This window comes from Equus przewalskii, chromosome 6 (genome assembly GCF_037783145.1).
Source record: "Equus przewalskii isolate Varuska chromosome 6, EquPr2, whole genome shotgun sequence".
NCBI lineage: Eukaryota > Metazoa > Chordata > Mammalia > Perissodactyla > Equidae > Equus > Equus przewalskii.
Genome location: NC_091836.1, coordinates 56,992,728 through 57,014,545, shown reverse-complemented (window position 1 = coordinate 57,014,545; position 21,818 = coordinate 56,992,728). Strand labels below are relative to the sequence as shown.

General features: G+C 36.1%; 1 protein-coding gene across 2 annotated transcripts in view; it reads right to left on the bottom strand.

The window, feature by feature from the left end:
* Nucleotides 1-21,818, bottom strand: part of NOX4 (NADPH oxidase 4) — a 146,145-nt gene that overhangs the window by 123,842 nt on the left and 485 nt on the right. For both annotated transcript variants that reach the window (XM_008515327.2, XM_070623931.1), the window contains exon 2: nucleotides 21,282-21,377. In XM_008515327.2, coding sequence (XP_008513549.2) covers nucleotides 21,282-21,377 — 96 coding nt within the window. The remainder of the gene's footprint in view (nucleotides 1-21,281; nucleotides 21,378-21,818) is intronic.

Genomic DNA, 21,818 nt, shown 5'->3' with positions numbered 1-21,818 from the left:
AATGGCTTTAGGTGTCCCCTTGAAATAGATGGAGTTTATTTTGGCATTCCACTTCTTCCTTATCATGCTGAAAAATCTCTCTGGAAATTTTACCAAGGACCCATTTCCTCATAAATGTTTGTTCCTGAATATACTTAGTTCTTTAAACTAAGATGAAAACTTCTTTTTATTAGGTTATCAGAGTACAAATTTCCACATTCAGAAGAAGTAAGGAGAGTGAGGAAAATGGTGACAGATCCCAGTCAAGCAGCACAATCATAGGAAACCATTTTATCTACTCACTCCACAGTAATATTCTACAGCTAAGCACATTTGTTTTATTTAGTCACTAATTCATGACTTTCACAAGAATCAGCTACCTCAAATGTTCGCTAACAAGAAATGACTGCCCTACGTTATGTGCCTGGCCCACTCTCTGTGAATGACTTGTTTTACCATCCTAGAGAGCTTAACCTGCTCCTCTAGTCTTCAAACTTCATTCAGGTTAGTTGTCACTAGATGGCAGTGTTACTTTCATGTTTCAAATCCCACCCGTCAAGATCTCTAAAATACAATTAACTGAAAATTCCATATGTAATTTTTAAAACTATAGATATATTTTAGATGAGTAGGTATAAATAAAACATGCCTTAGTCCTTGTATGGACTGAATGTTTGTGTCCCCCCCAAAACTCATATGTTGAAACCTAATGTGATGATATTTGGAGGTGGAGCCTTTGGGAGGTAATCAGGTTTAGATAAGTTCATGAGGGTGCAGCTTCATGATGGGACTAATGCCTTATAAGAACAGGAAGAGACCAGGGTTCTCCCTCTCCCCTATGTGAGGACACAGCAAGAAGGCGGCGGTCTGCAAATCAGGAAAAGGGCCCTCACCAGACACCGAATCTTCTGGTACCTTGCTCTTGGACTTCCTAGCTTCCAGAACTGTGAGAAACAATTGTTTATTACTTAAGCCACCTAGTCTATGATATTTTGTTATAGCAACCCAAACTAAGATAGCTCTACAGAAAATTATAATATGCCATTTGAGGCAAGTTAATAAAGAATATAACATCTAGATATATCAAGTGCATGGTTATTTTCCTAAAATCTCAAACACATGGGTTTTTGAAAACAGATTCTTTTTTGTTTGCTTTTTGGTGAGTAAGATTGGCCCTGAGCTAACATCTGTTGCCAATCTTCCTCTTTTTCTCTTTCTTGTCCCCAAAGACCGAGTACACAGTTGTATATCCCAGCTGTAGGTCATTCTAGTTCCTCTATGTGAGATACCACCACAGCATGGCTTGATGAGCAGTGCATAGGTCTGTGCCCAGGATCTGAACCACTGAACCCAGGGCCACCAAAGTGGAGCGTGCGAACTTAACCACTCGGCCATGGGGCAGGCCCCTCAAACGCACGGTTTCTTATCTTAAATCTGCTACTTAATAACTATTAATTTTGAGCTAGTTAATTGTCTTTATCTGTAAAGTTTAGAGGGATAAAATATCTTTATCTGTAAAATTAATATAACAATCCTAGCTCTTAGGACTTTTGTGAATAGAAAAACCAGTCTAAAAAAAATGCAAGCACTATATAAAATTAGCTTATTTTCTTAGGGTCATGTATCATACCTTTCTCTAAATGTGCTCTTCTATACTTCGATAGTAAATGTTACCTGATCCACTTACATTATTCATTCAACATATTTCTGTAATATGCACATATTGCAAGGCACTAGTTCAATAGTGAACTAAAAACAGAAAATGCTTTTTGCCCTAGGATGCCTATATTTTAGTAGGGGAAATAGCTATTAATCAGATACCTACATAATCAAATGTAAATTGTAACAGTGATCAATGCAGTGAATGAGAAAGACAGAGTATGAGCATGTGTAACAGGAAATGAGATCTAAACAGGAAGGTCAAGAAGGCTTCCTTGATTATGTGAAAGATGACCTGAGTTCTGGAGGGTAGAGCAGGCAGAAGTCATCTAGAAATCAGAAGGACATCCATGCAGAAAAAAAAAAAAAAAATGCAGGAATCAGAAGGACATCCATGCCATGTGTGGCAAATGAGAGCATGCTGTATATATGAGAAATTAATAGTAGGTCAATATGCTTGGATTGGAAATGGAGGATGGTACAAGCTAAAGCTACAGCAGCAGGTAGGGGTAGATCTTGCTGGACTTGTAGGTCATGTTAAGAATGTGTCTTTATCCTAAAATCAATGCAGTGATTGCGTTCTAGGCAAGAAGGCGGTGTGAAGAGGTTAGTATCTGGTAATGATTACTCTGAATGAAGTGTGGAGAACAAATTGGAAGGAAATAATTCTAGCAATTACATAACTTTGTCTAATCATCACAAAAGTGAAATTTTGTTGGAGACAAGGCATACATGTTATGCTAATTATATCTGAGTCTTACATAGAGAAGGGATTCTTTATGTTTTGACTAAACATTTTACTTATCAGTAAATTTATTTTGCTAAATAATTCACTAAAACATATACTTCTAAAATTGGAGAACTAAAAGGTCCTAACCCACATCTCACCATCCACCCAAAGTCTAACCCCTTCTATGACAGCCCTGACCAAAGGTAACCTACCCTCTGTCGAATTTTTCCAGAGACAGCAGTGTGTTCCACTGCCAAAAGTTCTATTTTGTTTTCTTTCACTTAGATGAAATCTGTGTCTCTATAACTTCCACCTACTGGGCTCCTCTAGATAATAATATTCCTGAAACAGACATTCAAAAACTGAAGATAAAAATGGGATGATTTCCCAGCCCAATCTTATTTTCTTCATGCTAACACAACTAGCTAAGTCTAAAATTCCTGATACAATTTTAAGACTCCCTCATCATCTCAGTGACCTTTCCCAATTCACCGGAATTCAGCACAACTTTGACATAGACTAACGGTACAGAGCAGTACTGAAGATCAACATGTCCCTCACTAAGGACAGAATCTGCTAATTCCATGTCTGTATTATATAGTGGGACAACTACGTTGCATAATGGCTCATCTCAAGTTTCCAACACATAGATTTTCTCACATGATTTCTATCAAGTAATGTCCCTTCTATCATACACTAGAAAAAAAAATGGAGGCATGAGAGAGTAGTTACATAAATGCAACAATTTATTGGCTTTAGCCTATTATATTACATTGGGTATGAATTCTATATTCTGATATTTTTCCTTCTCAATTTTGCCTTAGCTGAAAGTTTCACATTCACATTTTCCACGTCTTTATCCAAGTTCTTGACAAGTCTATTAAAATGTAACAAACTCCTGTTGAAATAGTTGACTCTAGAGAGGACTTGTAAACTACCTTTTCTGGTACATTAACTTTCAAATGAGCATTTTGCTAGCAACTGGGAATTTTTCCAACAATTTTGGGGAAATATAACATGCCATTTTACATGTAAATATCTATGCAAAATTATTGTTCAAAGAGATTTGAAAAGGCCAGAGAAGTATTAATAGCAAGCTTTAATAATTGGTCATTTTCTAGCTACCTCTTGGTGAGTTAACAATTAGTCACTTCCAAGAAAAAATAAAAATAAAAATTACCATAGAAAGTTTATAAAAGATTTTTTCATATTCTGATTTGGTATTTCGTGTTTGTCTAAATTTATGTAAATCTGTACTAATTAAGGTCAATTTTATTGACTGTTTTCACCCAAGGAAATGTTTCTAATCAAACTAAACAGTGTCTACACAATACCTAATTCTTGCATGCTTTATAATCACAGCACTGTAGCTCCTTCATGGGGCCTTACAAGTCACCAAGTCTAATCTTTTTCCTCCACTTCTGCTGCTATTTTGTAAAGAAACAAGCACTAGAACCCAGGCCTTCCCTCCATGCTTTCTGTCATTTCCATAACAACGCTTCACTCCCCAGAACAGAGAGGGGAATTCAGACACCTTGTCTAGCGCTCTTTCCACACCATAATACTTTCTTACTCTTTCACTTGCTTACACTTTTATCCAACCAGTATGTTTTCCTGTCATTTTGTATAAACACTCACACAAGACTTCCCTAATCTGACTGCACATTGAAATCATTTGATGGGCTACTTCAAAAGAAACATATCTCTGCTGTGCTTCCTCAAATTCTCATTCCTGAGACCTGGAGTGTGGCCCTGGGAGGTACAAGCAGGCTTGGCAATCACAGTTTTAGAATATACTTTGAAGTCAGACAAACCTGAGTATGAAGGACATTTACTAGCTGTGTGTCTTTAGGTAATTTTCTTACCCTCTCTGTCATTTTCCTCAACTATAAAATGAAAAAATGATAATAATACATCTACCCCAAAGGGTCATTATGAGTATTAAATGAGCATATACAGTACTTAGTGCAGTGCCTGGCATATAGTAAGAAGTCAACAGAAACTATTATCATCATCCTGGTCCCTTGCCATCCATAAGCCAAAGCTACTTTCAAAATGTAAATGTTTTTACAGAATGACTTCCAGCAAATCACTCTTTCCAGGCCTGCCTCTCCATCCTCACCTCTGGAGAGTAATGTTATGGCTATAGCTATGGGAATTGAGCTTTATTCCACTCAACTGTACCTAAAGAATTCAAAGAAAGTTCTAGGTAACTAGTAAGTGTTCAATAAACATGTGGTGAATAAGTGAATGAATGAGCCTATGAGATGATCCTTCAATACCCTCATTTTGGAAAGTAAGAAAAAGAGAATCAAAAGCAAATGTGATTATTCAGGTGGTCTAGTTCACATCTGGGATGAAAACTCAGGCCCTGCTCTTTCCATCGTACCATATTGCCCAGGATAGCAACTCTGCCTCTACTTCCCCAGCCCTCATCATTCTAGAGACTAGGATTTATTCTATGGAACTGAGTGACACACAACTTGCAGAAAACCTTCAGGGTGACTGCAGCTTTTTGACAAGACCGTATAGGTCATCTACTCCAATCTTCTTTTTGATCCTACTTATAAGTCTGAAAATAAGCCAAAGTGATGATACTATAAGGTCACTGGGCTATAATTGTATGTTATACGGCTCAGTCCAGCTCCTGGATGCACTACCCAGATTAGTTATTCCAAGTTTTTACTGCACATCTCAGCTCCCTATCCACAGCTCATGCTGCGTTCCTTGTATTGGTGATGGCATTCCACCTCTTCCAGCCTCCATGCTAACTACCAGATGAACTCTTTATTATTCTTCAAGTCTCGGCCCAAGGGTCATTTTCTCTGTCCAGCCTTGCTAAGGCCCACATCCCCACCCACACCCTCATTTACACCTCCAAATTTTTCCCTTTTTCAAATATTCTAAAAACTTTGGAGCATTTTTCTCAATGCTTCCTTTTTGCACTTCACTGTACTTCCATGAGAGCAATTAACCCCTAATATTGTAATGGTTTACCTATTCATCTCCTTATCCCCCCTAGAAAGCTAGCAAGTGGCAGCACTGGTAAGTGGCAAAGCCGAACCTGCCTCTTATCCTTGGGGACCTCAAAAAAGCATGGTCATTAATAAAGAAAATTATTTCAAAAATATACTCCTTGGGGGGGCTGGCCCCGTGGCCGAGTGGTTAAGTTCGCGCGCTCCGCTGCAGGCGGCCCAGTGTTTCATTAGTTCGAATCCTGGGCGCAGACATGGCACTGCTCATCAGACCACGCTGAGGCAGCGTCCCACATGCCACAACTAGAAGAACCCACAACGAAGAATACACAACTATGTACCGGGGGGCTTTGGGGAGAAAAAGGAAAAAACAAAATCTTAAAAAATATATATATATATATATACTCCTTGGGGAAAAATATGCTTTGAGCAACAAAAGCCAAAGATAAGAAGTCATGAGAGAGATACATGAACAAAAAGAGACAGCCCCATAGAGTAGTCTATATGATTTTCTAAGGCAATGCGAGGCATTTTTCATTGTCTTTATAGTAACCAAAAGGGTCCATGGCAGAAAATCAGAACAATTTATTTTTCCTATACCTATCAATCACACCTGTGGTCCCAACTTAAATGTTTAGTTTGTACCATTAATATATGAATTTAGAATATGATGGACATTCCATGGGAGCAAGAGTGCACGTAAGAATAAAAAAATGACATTTCAATGAATGGCTACTTCAAAACTAGATTACCTAATTATTTTGGTAAGGTTTCATAAGGAAATAATAATGAATAACATGTCATGAGCAACCAGAAAGCAGTTAATAATAGTTGGAGTAATTATTTCTTAACAAAAAAAATTCCCCAAATAAACTACCAATTCAGTGCTCTTGGGGTATATCCAAAAGCTCATGAATGTCCCTTCATACCATAATAAACTGTAATTCATTCCAAGCGATCCTAGCTGGTTTCTCTCAACCAATTGCTCCTGGAGACTTTTAACTATGATGTAATTTTTTACTCAACCTGACCGCTCTGCCTAACTATAAACTGCCTTTTTTTTTTTTTCCTAAACACTGTCTCTAAAAGAAGCTATCAGTTCTAAAGGAAGAAGCTGGGGGGAAAAGTTTTCCCATATATTTAAAGGGTCCTCAAAACATAGAGTCCATCCTGACTTTATATCCAGATTTCCTCATGCTTAACTCAAATCTTTCCTTCTTATATGTCATCATCCTTCATTCTACCCTTTCTAGAAAGGAACTTTCTTCCATTTCCAGTAGGAATGTGGTTTTTCCTTAGGAGTTTATTATGAGTCAGAAGGAAATGTAGCTATTAAAGAGAGAGAAGAAGAAAGTAAGATGTAAAGTGATATTTCTGTCCTCATTTTGTCCACCTGGTCTTTCCTGTGCCAAAAGCCCAGAGAGCAGAAGAGATTCACTTCCAGAGTAATTATCTGCCTGGAAAAGTTAAAGTTCAACATAAATGGGATTGAGAATTGCATATGAACACGTTCATGGGTTTCTAAAGGCAATGCCATTTAGCAAACAGGTCATCAGATTAAAAGGTATGAATTTTTATCACAACTAACACCTGTGACCTCTACCAAGGTCACTTGTCTCTAAAACCTAGAATTGAAGAACTTAACAAAACAATAAATCTTCCTCTACTTTCCCTCATAGAACTGTTCCAAAAGGTAAAAATACATCAAGTAAAAATGATTTGACCTCTTTAGCTGACAAACATTATTAAAATGGAAATTTTTTTAATTCACCTGTTACATTCCTGTGGGTATTCATGCTCATCCCTTATCCTCTACTCATCTTTAACGCACAAAAACAAGGGTCTCAAGAGTTACAGAGCATTTAACTTATGTCATTATTACATCTTCCTCCTCCTACAGAAATGGTCCATGCACAAGGAAAGGCACTGAGGAGTGGAATGTATTTTGCAGAGCATAGATGGCTAGAAAGCCGAGACAGGCCTTGTATCTCCAACATCACAGGTCCAGCACATTTGATCACAATTACTTAGTATTTTAGTCATCTCTCAGCTACTCTTCATCAGAAACAAATCACTCGAAAACTTCACATCATTATTCCTCAGCTTTAAACTATTTTTGATTTCTCAACATTCCTCCTAAAATTTAAAAGCCAAAAGAGATAAACCAGTGGCCTGAGCATATGGAATAATTTTTGAAAGGAAGCTATACTCATAGCAACAGTATCCCCTCACTTGGTTAGAATTTTAATCAGACTATCCATGATGACATATATTAAAACTCATATAGTGAATATGGGATCTTCAATATTAAGAATTTTCTCTCATGTCTGTCAAGCATACCCTATTTAATCATATCTATCTTACTCCTCCTGAACTCAATCCTGTTTAGTAACTCTTCTTAATTGAATCTATAAACTTGTCTTTAAGTTCCATCTTTGTCCTCAAAATACTAGCAATCTCAAGTTGACTTTCTTTCAGTCTTTCTTTGAAAAAAAAAAAATACTGTCTCTGAGAAGCTATCGATTCTAAGAAAAAGAACTCTGGAGGCATTAACATGGCCAAAATGCCTAATAGAGTAGATACTGAGTAAAGATGGACTGAATAAATGGATCATTTGTTACAGACTATTTACCTAAACTTCCTAATGCACACACATTTAAGCATTACACTCTTCTGACAAACTCTATGCAGTTTCCCTAGTCAACATACAGAGGCCCACACTAGTTCATCTGCAAGTAGAACAATACAATAAATCAAGATGATATACTGCTATAAGAAATGAAACGTAAATCAAACAATCTTTCTTTCTTCCCTAAAAAGTTAACATTGAATAAGACCAAAATATCACTTCATATTCTTTCTTAAAAAACAAAATAGCACACAGAAATACTTATCCAAGTGTACATGTAAATGTCTACAAGGATACTCATTGCAGTATGATCTGTGATACCAAAACAAAAAAGAACAGAACTAAAATGACCAACAGTAGAGAAACATAAAACAAATTATGGTATACATTATGAGACACTATGTAGCATTAAAAATAAAATGTTAAACTTGTATAGTGGAAACGAAATAATATCCATATTATTGAATTAATAATATGCAGGTGCACATATGTGCATCTATATACACAGGCATAGATATAGATATACACATGGAAATAGATTATATAAACAACAGGCGATTACCTCGTAGAAGTAATGGGGAGTTTCTATTTTTTCTACTGTATCATCAGTATTCATTTTACACAAGCATATATTTCTTTTGAAATGTACTACATTTTAACAATTAAGTATCAAGAACTCAATGAATAAATAACAATAAACTACAATTTAAGTCGAGCTCAAACGTTACATATCATCCAACCTGCCATTCCTTTGCCATAGGTGCCATACCATATTTCCTATAGCGTGGTTAGCTTATGTGCTCTTAAGACACTTAGCAAACAGTTTCTGCAAAAACAAAAGTATTTCAATATATTTTAAAATATTAATAAAGAAAACCCTATGCTTCCATGTACAAAAATAAAAAAATAAATTAAAAAAACCTTCCACTCACACAACCTTCCTAACTTTGACTGGCCTTTGGGGTTGGTACGAGCTACCTACTATACTTGGCAGTTCAGAAAGGGTGAATTGTTGCTGTGACATTTCTTTATCTGTCTTCTTTGTAATCCATTCCATTGTATCCACCTATCCTTTTAACATTCTCTTCTATATTTATTCTACTTCCTAGTATTTCCAAGTTTGATATTATATTTGTTATCGTTATTGCTTTTACCATCATTGTTTATACGGCTATTTTTTGCTTATGGTTAATATTATGGACAACACATTTAAAAAGAAGCCATATGAATTGAGAAATTAAACAATACTTAAAATATTCACTGCATTCATCTCTTCAGCAACCCAATATCCTTTAAAATTCGCACTGAAAACTAGCTATTACAATCAAATGTCTTAATGTTTTTTAGATTTGAGCCATGTGTGGTATCATTGCCACCTTCATCTTAATTTGACTAAAACCGTTATAACAAGTAAATACAAAATCCAATATTTTCTTACAATATGAACAAATTAGTTGTCCTCCATTTTAAGAAAACCTAGTGGGCAAAGTCTTTAAATTATAAAACCAGCAAACTACCTTATAATATTTACACTATACCAGTATGCTTTATATACCTCACAATGCTATTGGAAGCAGTAGCAAATTGGAGGTAATCTAAATGTACGTTTCTGGGAAAATAGATCAGTAAAATGTGGCAGATGCAAACTGTGGAATACTATGCAGCAGTAAGAAGCAATGGACAAAAGAAACACGTAGTCACCTGGATAGACTTTGAAAACATGACACCAGATAGAAACAGAATGGTCCTATGCATAACACCACTTTTGCGAAATAAAAGAAACATACACATAAAATACCAATAGAAGGACATATGTCAGCACATTGTTAGAAATGTTGCTAATGCAGGGATGAAAAAGGGACTGGAGAATGGAGAGTGATTAACTAATGAAATAATAAATGAATGAATGATGAAAAAAGCAAAGAGGAGTCTGCACAGAGCCATGAAGGTAGTGTGCTATGAACTGAGGAATATGTTTAAATATTCCATGCCTGACACCAAAAACAACGTTTTTTAAATCCTTTGTTTTAACAGAGAAGACTCGCTGCCAACGTCCTATAAAATTAGTGCTCTTCTTGTGCACCTCAATCTCTGGTTTGCTTGACAGAAAGTTTTAAAAAGCTCGAGAAACTTGGAGCTAAAATTTGAAAACCACTGCCAATTGAAAACCAACTAAGTGTGAACTTAATCATTTTGAAACTATAATTAAGAAAAAATACAGTCATTTGTAAAATATCTTTTTAAATACTTCAGAATTTATACATTGCACAAAATTAGGAGTTAACTTTTCTTAGTCACTGGAAACTTTTAGTCATTACCAAATATTTACAAATAGATTTCAGCATCAAAACATTCTTAATTTGACAATGTTTCTTGAAAGAAATGAGTCTAGTGTTGTCATGACTACATGTCTACTACAACTTGCCATTAGAAGGGAAGTAACATTTTTTGACATCTTCACACTCATTTCTTCATCTTACTTAACCCTCTCTTCAAAATAAACAAAATCCGATGAGAGAAATTAGGTTAAACTATGCAAAATTGCCATTTTTGTAAGTCAAAATATTTCAACATTAGAATTTTCATGTAGTTCAATTTAATAATATAATTCTCAATTGAAAATTGAGGAAGAGGCAGCCATGATGGCCTCGTGGTTAAAGTTCAGTGCACTCTGCTTCGGCGGTCTGGGTTTACTTCCTGGGTGCAGAACGACACTACTAGTCTATCAGTAGCCATGCTATGGCAGCAGCTGCATAGAAGAACTAGAAGGACCTACAGCTAGAATATACAACTATGTACTGAGGTTTGGGGGAGAGGGAAAAAAAGGAAGATTGGCAACAAATGTTAGCTCAGGGCCAATCCTTCCCTGAAAAATAAAATTGAGGACACTAAGGCTTTGAAGATTTCAATAAATTACTTAAACATAGAGGTGTTAAGAAGTAAAGCCAAGATTTCAATTTAGGTCAATTTGTCCACAAAATCCATGTACTTTTCACTACATTATATTGTTGCCATTGATACAGTAGAATTTTCACAGATATTACTATATTTGAAATTTAAACTAATAGTTCCTCCGTGCTCAGGAAAAGGCAACAGCAGATACTTGGTTTTAACAAGAATTAGAATGAATGTCATATGAGACTTTAATAAATTAAGTTTCTTATATCTAAAATCCATGGTTTGAACAAAACATATTTTTTCTTCAAGCATAACACACTCAAGCTTTAAAACCAGTACAAATCTAAGACTAGTTTTCTTCAGGCAAACCAAAATTAAAGAAACCTTGTAGATCCATTATGATACAAGAAACTAAACTCTTCCAAGATTTTCATTTGACTCATTCTTTGATCCTCTTATGTTTTAAAAAATGTACAAGATCAAAACAGCTGAATAGGTCAATGATGGGGTCTACTTAGTTTAAGCCAAGGCCCAACCCCCAGAAAAATTCCACGGTAGATAACGAATGTAAGACAGACAATGCCCACCAGCAAATGCCATTTCTCCAGTGGGAGAACTTTCCTATTAAAGCTCTACATTCTTGTGGTTTAATATGAGTCATTTGTTTCCAGTTGGAATCCATTAGTACAGACCACTGATGATATTTGCTTGGTTTTCCCTTAGAAAAAAAGAAAAAGAAAAACGTATCTTCACCTTTGTTTGCATAACTCAAAGTACTTTACAAATGTGCTTTGGGGCCCACAGTTTTCAAACCAAAAGAATTAACAAAGCTCAAAGGATCAAAGTAACTTATCAAAAGTAAGTTGGCCAAGGAAAATCAGCAAGAAGTAGAAGCACTCTCATCACCCTAACTCATCAATATTCTCCGTAGGTGGTTCCTATTTTCTTGCTCCACAGCCGCCTCTTCTTAGGGCACCCTCACCCACCATGAAATCCATGTTCCCATAGGAGGTGGGGTGAGTTCACCCAGGATAAGAAGCTAATTGGAAGGCACATAAGAGAGAGCACATTAAGGGGAAAACGAAGTTAACAAAGAGGACCAAAAGTATAGCATGGGGAAAAAAGAAACTTGTTTGGATTACTACCACCTCGGATCCTTGCAATGGACCTGAGCTTTCTAAGATTACTGTAAACAAAATTTCCTGCCATTTGAAATCAGCTACTTGATAATTCTATCATAGGAGAAAGGAATAAAGTCAGAAAGGCATTCACCATAGATCATTTCTTAAACTTTTAGTGTGGAAGAGTCCACTTTTTTAAAATTTCAGACATATAAAAAGTTTTCACTTTGTGTACATCACTCATCACTCCTTGCTTTAAACCATATTATACTCTGGTAGTCTTGATATGTGTCTAGAGACCTTTAACAATTTCCATGTCCATGAAAATTATTAAAGCGTGCAATTTTCTCCCTATAGAATATGCGTTGGATTCATTTATCCATAGACAGGAGTCATTGTCAAATTCAACTTTCCAATTTCTAAAAATGTAAACAAATTCTATTGATTATGAGAAGCCCATCTTCTCCTTAATCTATCTACTTTTTTTAGTCCTATTGCCAGAATTCAGAAGAAACTACTTTTCACAAGACTCACTTTTATCACATTGTTTGACTTTTATTACATCACAAAGTTGCACAAAGACCTGGATACTAAGAAGTGAGGAAGGCTCACTCCCCACCTAGGTAATTTACTCTTTTACTAAGGTCTCACTCTTAGTTCACACCTTGGAAAAATGATTAATTACAACATGTCACAGACCTTCAAGATCCCACTTCAACAGTCAAAACTGTAAATGTAAAGTATTTTAGATGTTAAGGGCTATCTGCCACTTTTCCGTCATGAAGATGAAATCTTCTCATCCCTTTGTCCAAACTGTCCTTTATGACTCGTAGGGGAGCTCTGTTACGGTACCATAGCTAGAGCCTTAAAAGCTGGGAGGAAGGAACAGGAGACAGAAACAGTCTATGATAACACCATTTTCTTTACATCTGTGATGCTTTCAATTCTTCAAAGCAGCTCCCTCTCTGTTAAGTTATCTAATCCTCAGCACAACACTCTGAGATAAGTAGGACAGTCTCACTGTTTTATCGGGGGTATAGGACTGATAAATGAATTATTGTATATGGCTACGCAGAATGAGGAAAGAGGAAAGGAAAGAGGAAAGCTGGCATTTCGGGAATTCCTATTATATAAAGGGCTTTATTCTAGGTACTTTAATCCACGAGCAGGTTATTTATAATTTCTGTGCTTTAACTTCCTCTTATGTAAAAGAACCTACCCTGTAAACTAGTCAAGACTCTGACACCGAACGTATCACAAATTTAACACGATACCTGTCCCATGAGAATATTTCAATGAATGTTAGTTCCAGCTATTATTACTATTTCTTTTAATTTTCTTTAAGGTTTGCAATAATCTTCTGAGATAGGCATTATTTCCCTTGTTTATTTGTTCAAGACTCCAAGGTTTCATTAAGATTCACAAATGTTTTTCTGAATGAAGTGCATTCTACCTCAAGCTGAAATTCCACCCAGCAATCACAACCAAGTTGCCACAGATTGTGTGCCAATTACAAACAGCCGCAGAGAGCCTTCCTTTGTCCAAAAGGATCAGGGAGGCAGCCAGAGGTCAACCAAAGGAAGGATGTCTCGCTGTCCTAATGCCATCTGCTACATGCTCAGCATGTTCCTTCCAGCTTTAGATTTCTCTGAATTCCTTTTAATATTTTTGTTTATAAACATAAATAATAACTATTATTTAGTACCATTAATAGTATTAATACTAAACAATGTTTAATATTTACAGTAATCGCTATCTTCTGCTAAGTGCAAATGCACCAGGTAATAAGCATTTCACCTCTATTTTCTCATGTAATCTTCACAACTAACCTAAGAGGAAGGCTTAAGCTCATCTTTATAGATAAGTTAAACTTAGGCTCAGAGAAGAAATTTGCCAAAATCATAAAGGGACATAAATGCCTGAGCCAGTATTCAAACTCATATTTATATAGCTCCAAAGCCCATGATCTTTTCTCTAGGGAGTTAAGGTTATTTGATTTTCCTCCCTAGAATTATGTAGGCACTTTTAAAATCAATGTTATGAACAACGCAATGCTTAGAATGATGAACTAGAAACAGTGACTAGAGTTAGAAGACACACCACCCACATTCAGTTTTGCACTGAGCCCATAAAGGAGGCATCTTACTATGCTAAGATAAACGAAGTAGAACAATCCCCTAAGGTCCCTATGACGTTATGCAGTTCTACAGGCTCCTCTTGCTGGGCTGGGTATTCCTCAGGAAACAGCATACTGCACCAGCCTCCAGAACCACCAGGAAATACATTTCTGTTGTTTAAGCCACCCAGTCTGTGGAACTTTGCTATGGAAGCCCGAGTAAATGAACGCAGTAGATATCAGCTAGGATGAGGTGTAAGTCTTCCTCAGGTTTAAAAATAATCCATAAACTATATTCTTACCTTTACTTCTGACTGAGTACTTAAATTGATACAAAAACACACAAACACACATACAAACATTCCTACTCAGAGCGACAGTGGTAGGATGCACAAGAATCTCAGATAAGAGTGGGAAGTTCCAGGTTCTAATCCTATCTGTCTTAGAACCTCCCTATTGGACCAGAGTGATGGAGAGCATGTCTACAGTATCAGATGAATGTGGGCTCAAATTGGGCTTCTCCAGTTGTTAGCTGTGTGACCTGGGGAAAGTTACCTAACCACTCACAATCGTACTTTCTCAATTCTGTAAAAAGCGATGATTTTTATCCTCCAGGGTTGTTATATGTATTAAATTAAATATAAGGATTAATGAGATTATAAAAGGAAAGAGCAAAGAACTAACTGTGTCTGGCACATAGTATGTGATTAATAAATGGTAATTGCAGTTATTAGGTTGAACTACATGAAATGGCTGATATTTGATTATTTTTGTTGTATCAAAATGGCAATTCCATATGGTTCAGCCTAGTATTAAAGTTGCACAAAGACAGAAGAGCACAGGGGTTAAGAATACAAGTTCTAGAACCAGGATGTTTGGGCTGGAGTCCTACCTCTGTCACTCACTACCAAATTACAGAACTTTTCTAATTCAGTTTCTTAGCTGAAAAATTAAAAATATCTATTCCATAGGATGGATGAAAAGATTAAATATTATTAACATTATTAATAATGAAATGAAGGAAGTAGATTTGACAATCTCTGAAATTAGTTCCACCTTCCAATTTTGAGCGTTTTGGATGTTACTGCTAAAAGAAAATTATACAGTGAGCATTTAGCTGTATAAAACAAAGAGGTTAAACAATGAGTGCTAAAATTCTGCCAAATATTGTGCAATCAGAAATAATTTAAATAAAAATGTTTCATAATTCCTTTAGAATTTGTCTGAGACAAGTCTAAAACAACTGTAATGCTGAAAATATATGTTATCTTGAGGATAAATCAATAGTTTTTTTTAACTTCTTAAATTGCTAAACATCTTTAAATATCATCTCACATAAGATGAAAAGCTAGTAATCTATAGAGTATGGAGTTTTGTGTTCTTGCACATGTGCATGAGTTTTTCCCTATAACAGGCTGAATGTTGGACTGAAAAGATCAATAAATCAGAATAGTGACCAAGCCACTAATTCAGAGGGTGATAGTCAGCAAGTCACTTCCACCTCATTTTTCTATTGGAGAAAATGAGAAAGAAATTTAAGTCAAGATATCAAAGCTCTCTTCCAGGTCTAAAATTCTCTGAAATTCTATCTATTGTAAACAGATTAAGAATATAATGATTGCATCAAAGTAATGTAACCCCTACCACCTATCAATAAACAGAAAGTAAACGGTTTTCAAATAGCAGAATGTTAAGAATAAAAAGGAACAACTCAGTTAAAAATATCCCCTGAATTGAAACCACAATATTCTGTGCAATAAAAGGAAAGAGTTAATGATCAAGCCTTTTCTGAAATTGACAGGAGGCGTACATTCCTTCTCAGCAGAAGTAAAGCTGCCTAAGCCAGCGGGGAAACCAAGACTGACTTAAAATCCTGGGTCCATTTGTCCAGAGACTCAAGCTCCGACCTTAGGAAACTCACATGACATCAGATTTCTGTCTCTACAAAATGTTCATTATGATATAACTCCTAGGACTCTTGAGAGGGTAAATTAGTTAATGTTTCTAAATCACTTAAAGGATAATGATTGACCAAAGCAAGATCATCACCGGGAGATTAGGAAAAACTCTCATTGCTCACAACTTTCTTCCAATGAACATAGGTATCTCAATAAGAGTTTAAAAAAAGAAAAAATGATCCTCATGACCATGAAGCAGATCTAAAATAATAATTGTGAGACCAAGCAAAAAAAAACTTAAATTCTCATCCTGGCACCATGAGAATCACTAGGATGAAACTGAACGGTCCACACATAACCGTGAATTTGGAGAAAAACGATATAAAACCAAGATGCATGAACCTGGTACCACAAAACACATTCTCTTCCTAAATCAAAATGTTTGTATCAATTAAATTATATCCGTTAATTGTTAAAATGTCAGAAATACAACTCAGAAACAGGTGAACAAGTGAAGGCTTCTTTAAATAGCACTCTGAGTTAAATTGCCCCAATATTTCAAAAAACTTACGAAGCAATTTCTCAGAGCTAGTCACAACACATTAGTACTTTCCATCAAAGGAACTACATTTTCCACTCCTTGAAAATAAATAAATTGAAAACAAATTTCATCTTAAGTAATCAATGGAGTCCCTTATTTAAAATGCTGCCATGGCGGAGGAAGTTATTGTTTGATTTGTTTGTTTGTGTTTGTTTTCGGTTCTCTCAAAAGACTTTCTTTCCCTCTTAGCTCATTTTAAGATTCCAGTATTCACAGCATGTCATAATTAAACATCTCCTAGGAAGTACACAGTCTGATTAGCACATTAACTCAGGCACAAACCAGCCGTGACCAAGTTGCCTCCAGGTCTGGGTCAGACCGGTCTAGGAAAGAATAATGATGAAAACTCCGACTAAAACATATTAAGCCCAACATTATTTTCTCTCCCATCACTTAAGATTTTCTTTTCCCTGTCAGTTCTAATGCAATTTTTTAATCCTTAATTTAGGTCTGAGAACAGTCACCTAGACTTCTAGCAATAAAAATAGATACTCCAGTTCTGAAAATTAAATACTTTTTGTACATTTACTCTCAAAAGCTCCCACCATGAGAAAGCTCAGAAGATTAGGAAGAAGTCAGAGATATTTTTTAGTTACACGCCTACGACTAGAGCCTACAACTTCCCATACAATATTAACTCCTGTTTTGGAGAAAAGGAGCAAGAGAACTACCCATATCCTGATGTCTTTTATTGGGCTGATTGGTGGCTAGTTATTTGCCTTAAAGCAAAATGACAAGTCCGTATGGCCGTGAAGGTAGGAATACCTTCCCCCACAGTCTATCTTTGTACTGTCCAAAGTGGTAGACATGAGCCACACATGGCTATTGAGCATATGAAATGTATGTAGGGCCACCAAAAAACTGAATTTTCAGGTTTATTAATTTTATTAATTTAAATTTAAAAGCTGATATTCATTTGTATTATTGGAAAATCTTTAAATATATTTGGAACAACTTGGTTATGTGGACCCACTTTTTTATGTGTAAAACTGCATGAAATCTGAACACAGCTCAAGGATTTCTGATGAAAATTTAGTGACTGAATTGTGATATGCATTGTGTCAAATATACACTATATTTCAAAGCATCAATAAACAAAAAAAATGTAAAACATCTCATTAATAAATTTTTAAAATATTGACCACATGTTGAATACTTCAATTCATTAAAATACTTTGAATATATTTTAAATAAAATATATTATTAAAGTTAATGCCACTATCTTCTTCTTACTTTTTTAATGTACTACTGGAAATTTTTAAATTACATATGACTCACATTATATTTCTATTGGGCAGTATTGATAAAGAGTAACACTAACCAGTGGCGTTTCTGAGATGGGCCAATGAAGTGGTTTAGAAAATTTGTACGGTATGAGGAAAAGGCAAAAGGCCAGACAGTACTGTATTCAGATCCTAGCTGTGACAGTGACCATCCAAAGGGACTTCAGGCAGTCATTCAGTTTCCTCGGCCTATATTTGGAAATCCCCATATGTAAAATGGGAAGAATAATTTCCTAGCTTAAACAAAATATTTGTAAAGTGCCTGGTATATCATCGGTATAAACAGTTGAATAAATAGTTGTTTTTCAATGGAAAGCAGAAATTTCAGACAACTACTAAGAATTAACTGCTTCTCAATGTCTATGTCTTCCTGCAAATGGGCATATTCTGCGGACCCTCCTTCCCATAATATTAGTGCAACACTCTTATTACCTTACATTTTACAGATGAATAACAGCAATCAGACTAAATGCCATCATCAAAATGGTCAAGAAATGGAAGTACTGTTTCCATTTGTATTTTAAAGTGGTAGCAATCAAACTAATTTCCAGAAATACCATCATGATTTTTATGAAGCTAAAATTCCTCTAAAAGAGACCTATGTTATCAGAATACGTATGTCGTTTTCAGGATTTCTGCCGTCCTATCACTGCGGCACCACGTGCCTGCGGGTGTTTAGTAGGCTTTGACATGCACTGCTCTAAGGCAGTAAGTTAACAATATATAGTCATTAAATGCGCAAAACAGGGAAACCAGCAATATTTATTTTAAAATTAATTATATCCCATTGTTACACTGTACTTCTTTGCAATTTGAAAAATGCCTGCACATTATTACACCATGAAACAATACCACAATCGTCAAAAGATTAGAAAAGATAAGCCTAGGACAAATAAAATTAAATACTCCTTCATAAAGCAAATAATAAACCTATAGAGTTCCTTTTTCACTAAAAAGTAACAGACTGAAAATATCTATGTCAAAATGGTTTAGATAAATTAATGACTAGAAAACTCATATAGATGATTACTGCAAAGTGAGATGTTTGGAAGTCATCTTTCAGCATGATGCCAAGAAAAGCTTTCCTCTCTACAGTGATTCTTCATAAAATGTTAACTCCTGACTGGATGTGTTAAGGGGCAACTCATTATGATCATTCTGATGTTTCCATGAAAACTAATTTACAACAACTCTGTCTTCTTCAATCTGCTTCTTGCACTTTTTACTCGTAATCTTTCATTTAGTCCTTTTATCATTTTTTTCTTCTCTCATCTGATCAATATTTATTGCGTGCCTACTATGTACAGCTGTTCTGCAGGACTCTCCACTGAACCTCACTAGCTGATTTATGTTTCCTGGCAGACAGGCAAAACATATTTAAGGGTTTTTAATTAATTGGGTTATATACATGTATGTATTTGTGTGTGTGTACTCTTCATCACAGGTGACTTGTCACCAAAATAAATATGAAGTTGTTACCCAGCTCATAAAAATTATCCAAGTTGTTATCCAAGCTCATAAAAATTAACTTCTTGGTTTCCAACATCATTACTTTTGGAATAAGTTATTATTTTAGCTTATACCATGTCATTGAGCTGAAATCCAAAGTTTAGTTGTGGCTTTCTAAGTTGTCTATTCTTTGATTTTATATTAATACAAATTCCTCCTGATCAAAATCTACCATTTTTGATGCCAAAATTTCCCATCATAACTCTCAAGAGTTTTCTCCATGCTGTTTACCAAGTTACATAAGAGGTCAAATATATCTCCCTCTGAAAGCCTCGTGTTTGATAATTCATACCTAAAGGAGAATTTCTAGGGAACAAAATTAAAATGATAGGCCAGCAGCCCTTCATGTATTTATTAGAGAAAACTTTTCTTAACTTGTTTCTTGAATTATACGTATTTACTTGTTGGATCTGCCACTAAATTGTAAGCAATTCAGGGCAGGGGCCAAGGTCTTACTCTCTATGGGCCCATTTGAAAAGCACAGGGTTCGTGACAGTTTGCTGGATGGTTGGATGGAAGGTTGGTTGGATGAAAGAAAGAAAGAGATGTTCACATTTAAGCTATCAATCAAATAAGTTTCACCTTTGAAACTATCCTTCACAATCCATTAGTTAAAAATACAGGTGTTGGATGATGATGACGTGTCAATGTAGGTTCCTCGGTTGTAACCAAGGTACCACGCTGGTGGAGGATGTTGATAGCAGGGAGGCTGTGCATGTGTGGGGCAGGGGAGCATATGGGAAACTGCTGTACCTTCCCCTCAGTTTTACTGCGAACCTTAAACAACTCTAAAAAAATAAACGTAAAAACAGGTGTTTAACTTTAAAAATATCAATGGTGTGACCCATAAACGATGAAAAATAGTACTTTATTGTATAAAATAAAATATCAATTAACTAATGTAGCCTTAGTTTATTACAGGCTTAACATGCGCCAAGCACTACTCTAGGAGCTGTAGTTTGAAGATAAATAAGATCTGTAAACGTAAAGCAAGAAATGGAAGGCTGGTTCCACTGACTTCATCTGAATTGATCATAATTTTAAACAGTCATTAAATCATCAAAAAGAAAACAATGCATCTCCTCTTTAGAATGCGTTTTCTTCCCCAATGAAAACAAATTATAAAATCTGCTTTTTCAGATGCCCTAAGATTTTTCCATGTTTTATACTTTTTACTTGTTGCTTAGAAAATGCTGTCTCCTGATACAAAGTAAGATGTCCTCAGCGCCGATGTCTTTTAAGGAGTCAAGCAGGAAGGGAGTGGAGAGGAAGAATGAGCTCAGAAACATCATGGAACAGAGAAAAGAAAAAATATCAACATGAGATAAAGCAGAGCAAAGTTTTGCACAATATCATTCTCATATTAGACCAGAACACTGGAACCATAATCAGCCACTAACCCAGGGCAGACAGCTGAGAAATGCCCAGAAATGAATAACTGCATTAGACACATCCTTGGTGAGAACTGACAGTAAAAGGAAACAGTGCAGAAATCCTCTGGCTAAGCTTATGGGCAGGCTAAAGTCTTGATTAGTGAAAACTAACAGCCTGTCATCAGCTGGTCCTCCCAGTGAAGCAGATCCTTCAGGGCGCTTTGCAGCTGACAAGAAGCAGCAACTTTTCTCAGGACAAACTAGCCTGGTCTGGCAGATTCATTCGTTTCACTTTAGCAGATATGATCTTCGGTTCTTAAAAGAGTCAATCATTTTAACCCAGACAAGTATAAACGATAAATCAAGAAAACTCGACCCCTTTAGAGAATAGCAAATATTTCTAAAGTGAACAACCAACGTTGCTTTAATGAATGGAAGAACTGTCGAGGGGCTGTAGCAAGGTCTGCCCACATTGAACCCACGCCAGCAGGTCACCCAAGACCCACTTACCCCCAACATCTGGTGGAGGTAGTAATACTCCGGCCCTTGGTTATACAGCAGGAAGGTTTTCCAGAAAAGCAGGACATTCAAGGAGAGCCAGAGAAGCTAAATGACACAAAGGGAGGGAGAAGACAAAAATGAAAAACAAACATTACCTGACGAATGGAAACCTCAAGTACCTTCCTTGGACACAATACTTTCAATGGAACTCACTTACTAATTGCAGAAAGCATTCTCAATTAACCAGCAAGCTGAAAACCACTCAGAGGAAAACCCATCTGACCTCACTCAGCCCCTGCACCTGAGACGAAGCGTATGGGTTGCATACAGGTCTCCTAAAGGACCTGCAGATCTCCCCTGCCGGACAAAAAGAGACTAAGAAAGCAGTGACATCAGCATGTCCCAAGCGTTGTATGTTGTTAAAATACAACATCAAACAGCAGCAGTCTGGGGAAAGAGCAAAGGGGGAAGATGTTAAACGGGTTAAGGAAAAGCTGTGTTCCCTACAAGTCATCTCTTCTCCCTTCCTCGCCAGCCGCTCTCCCA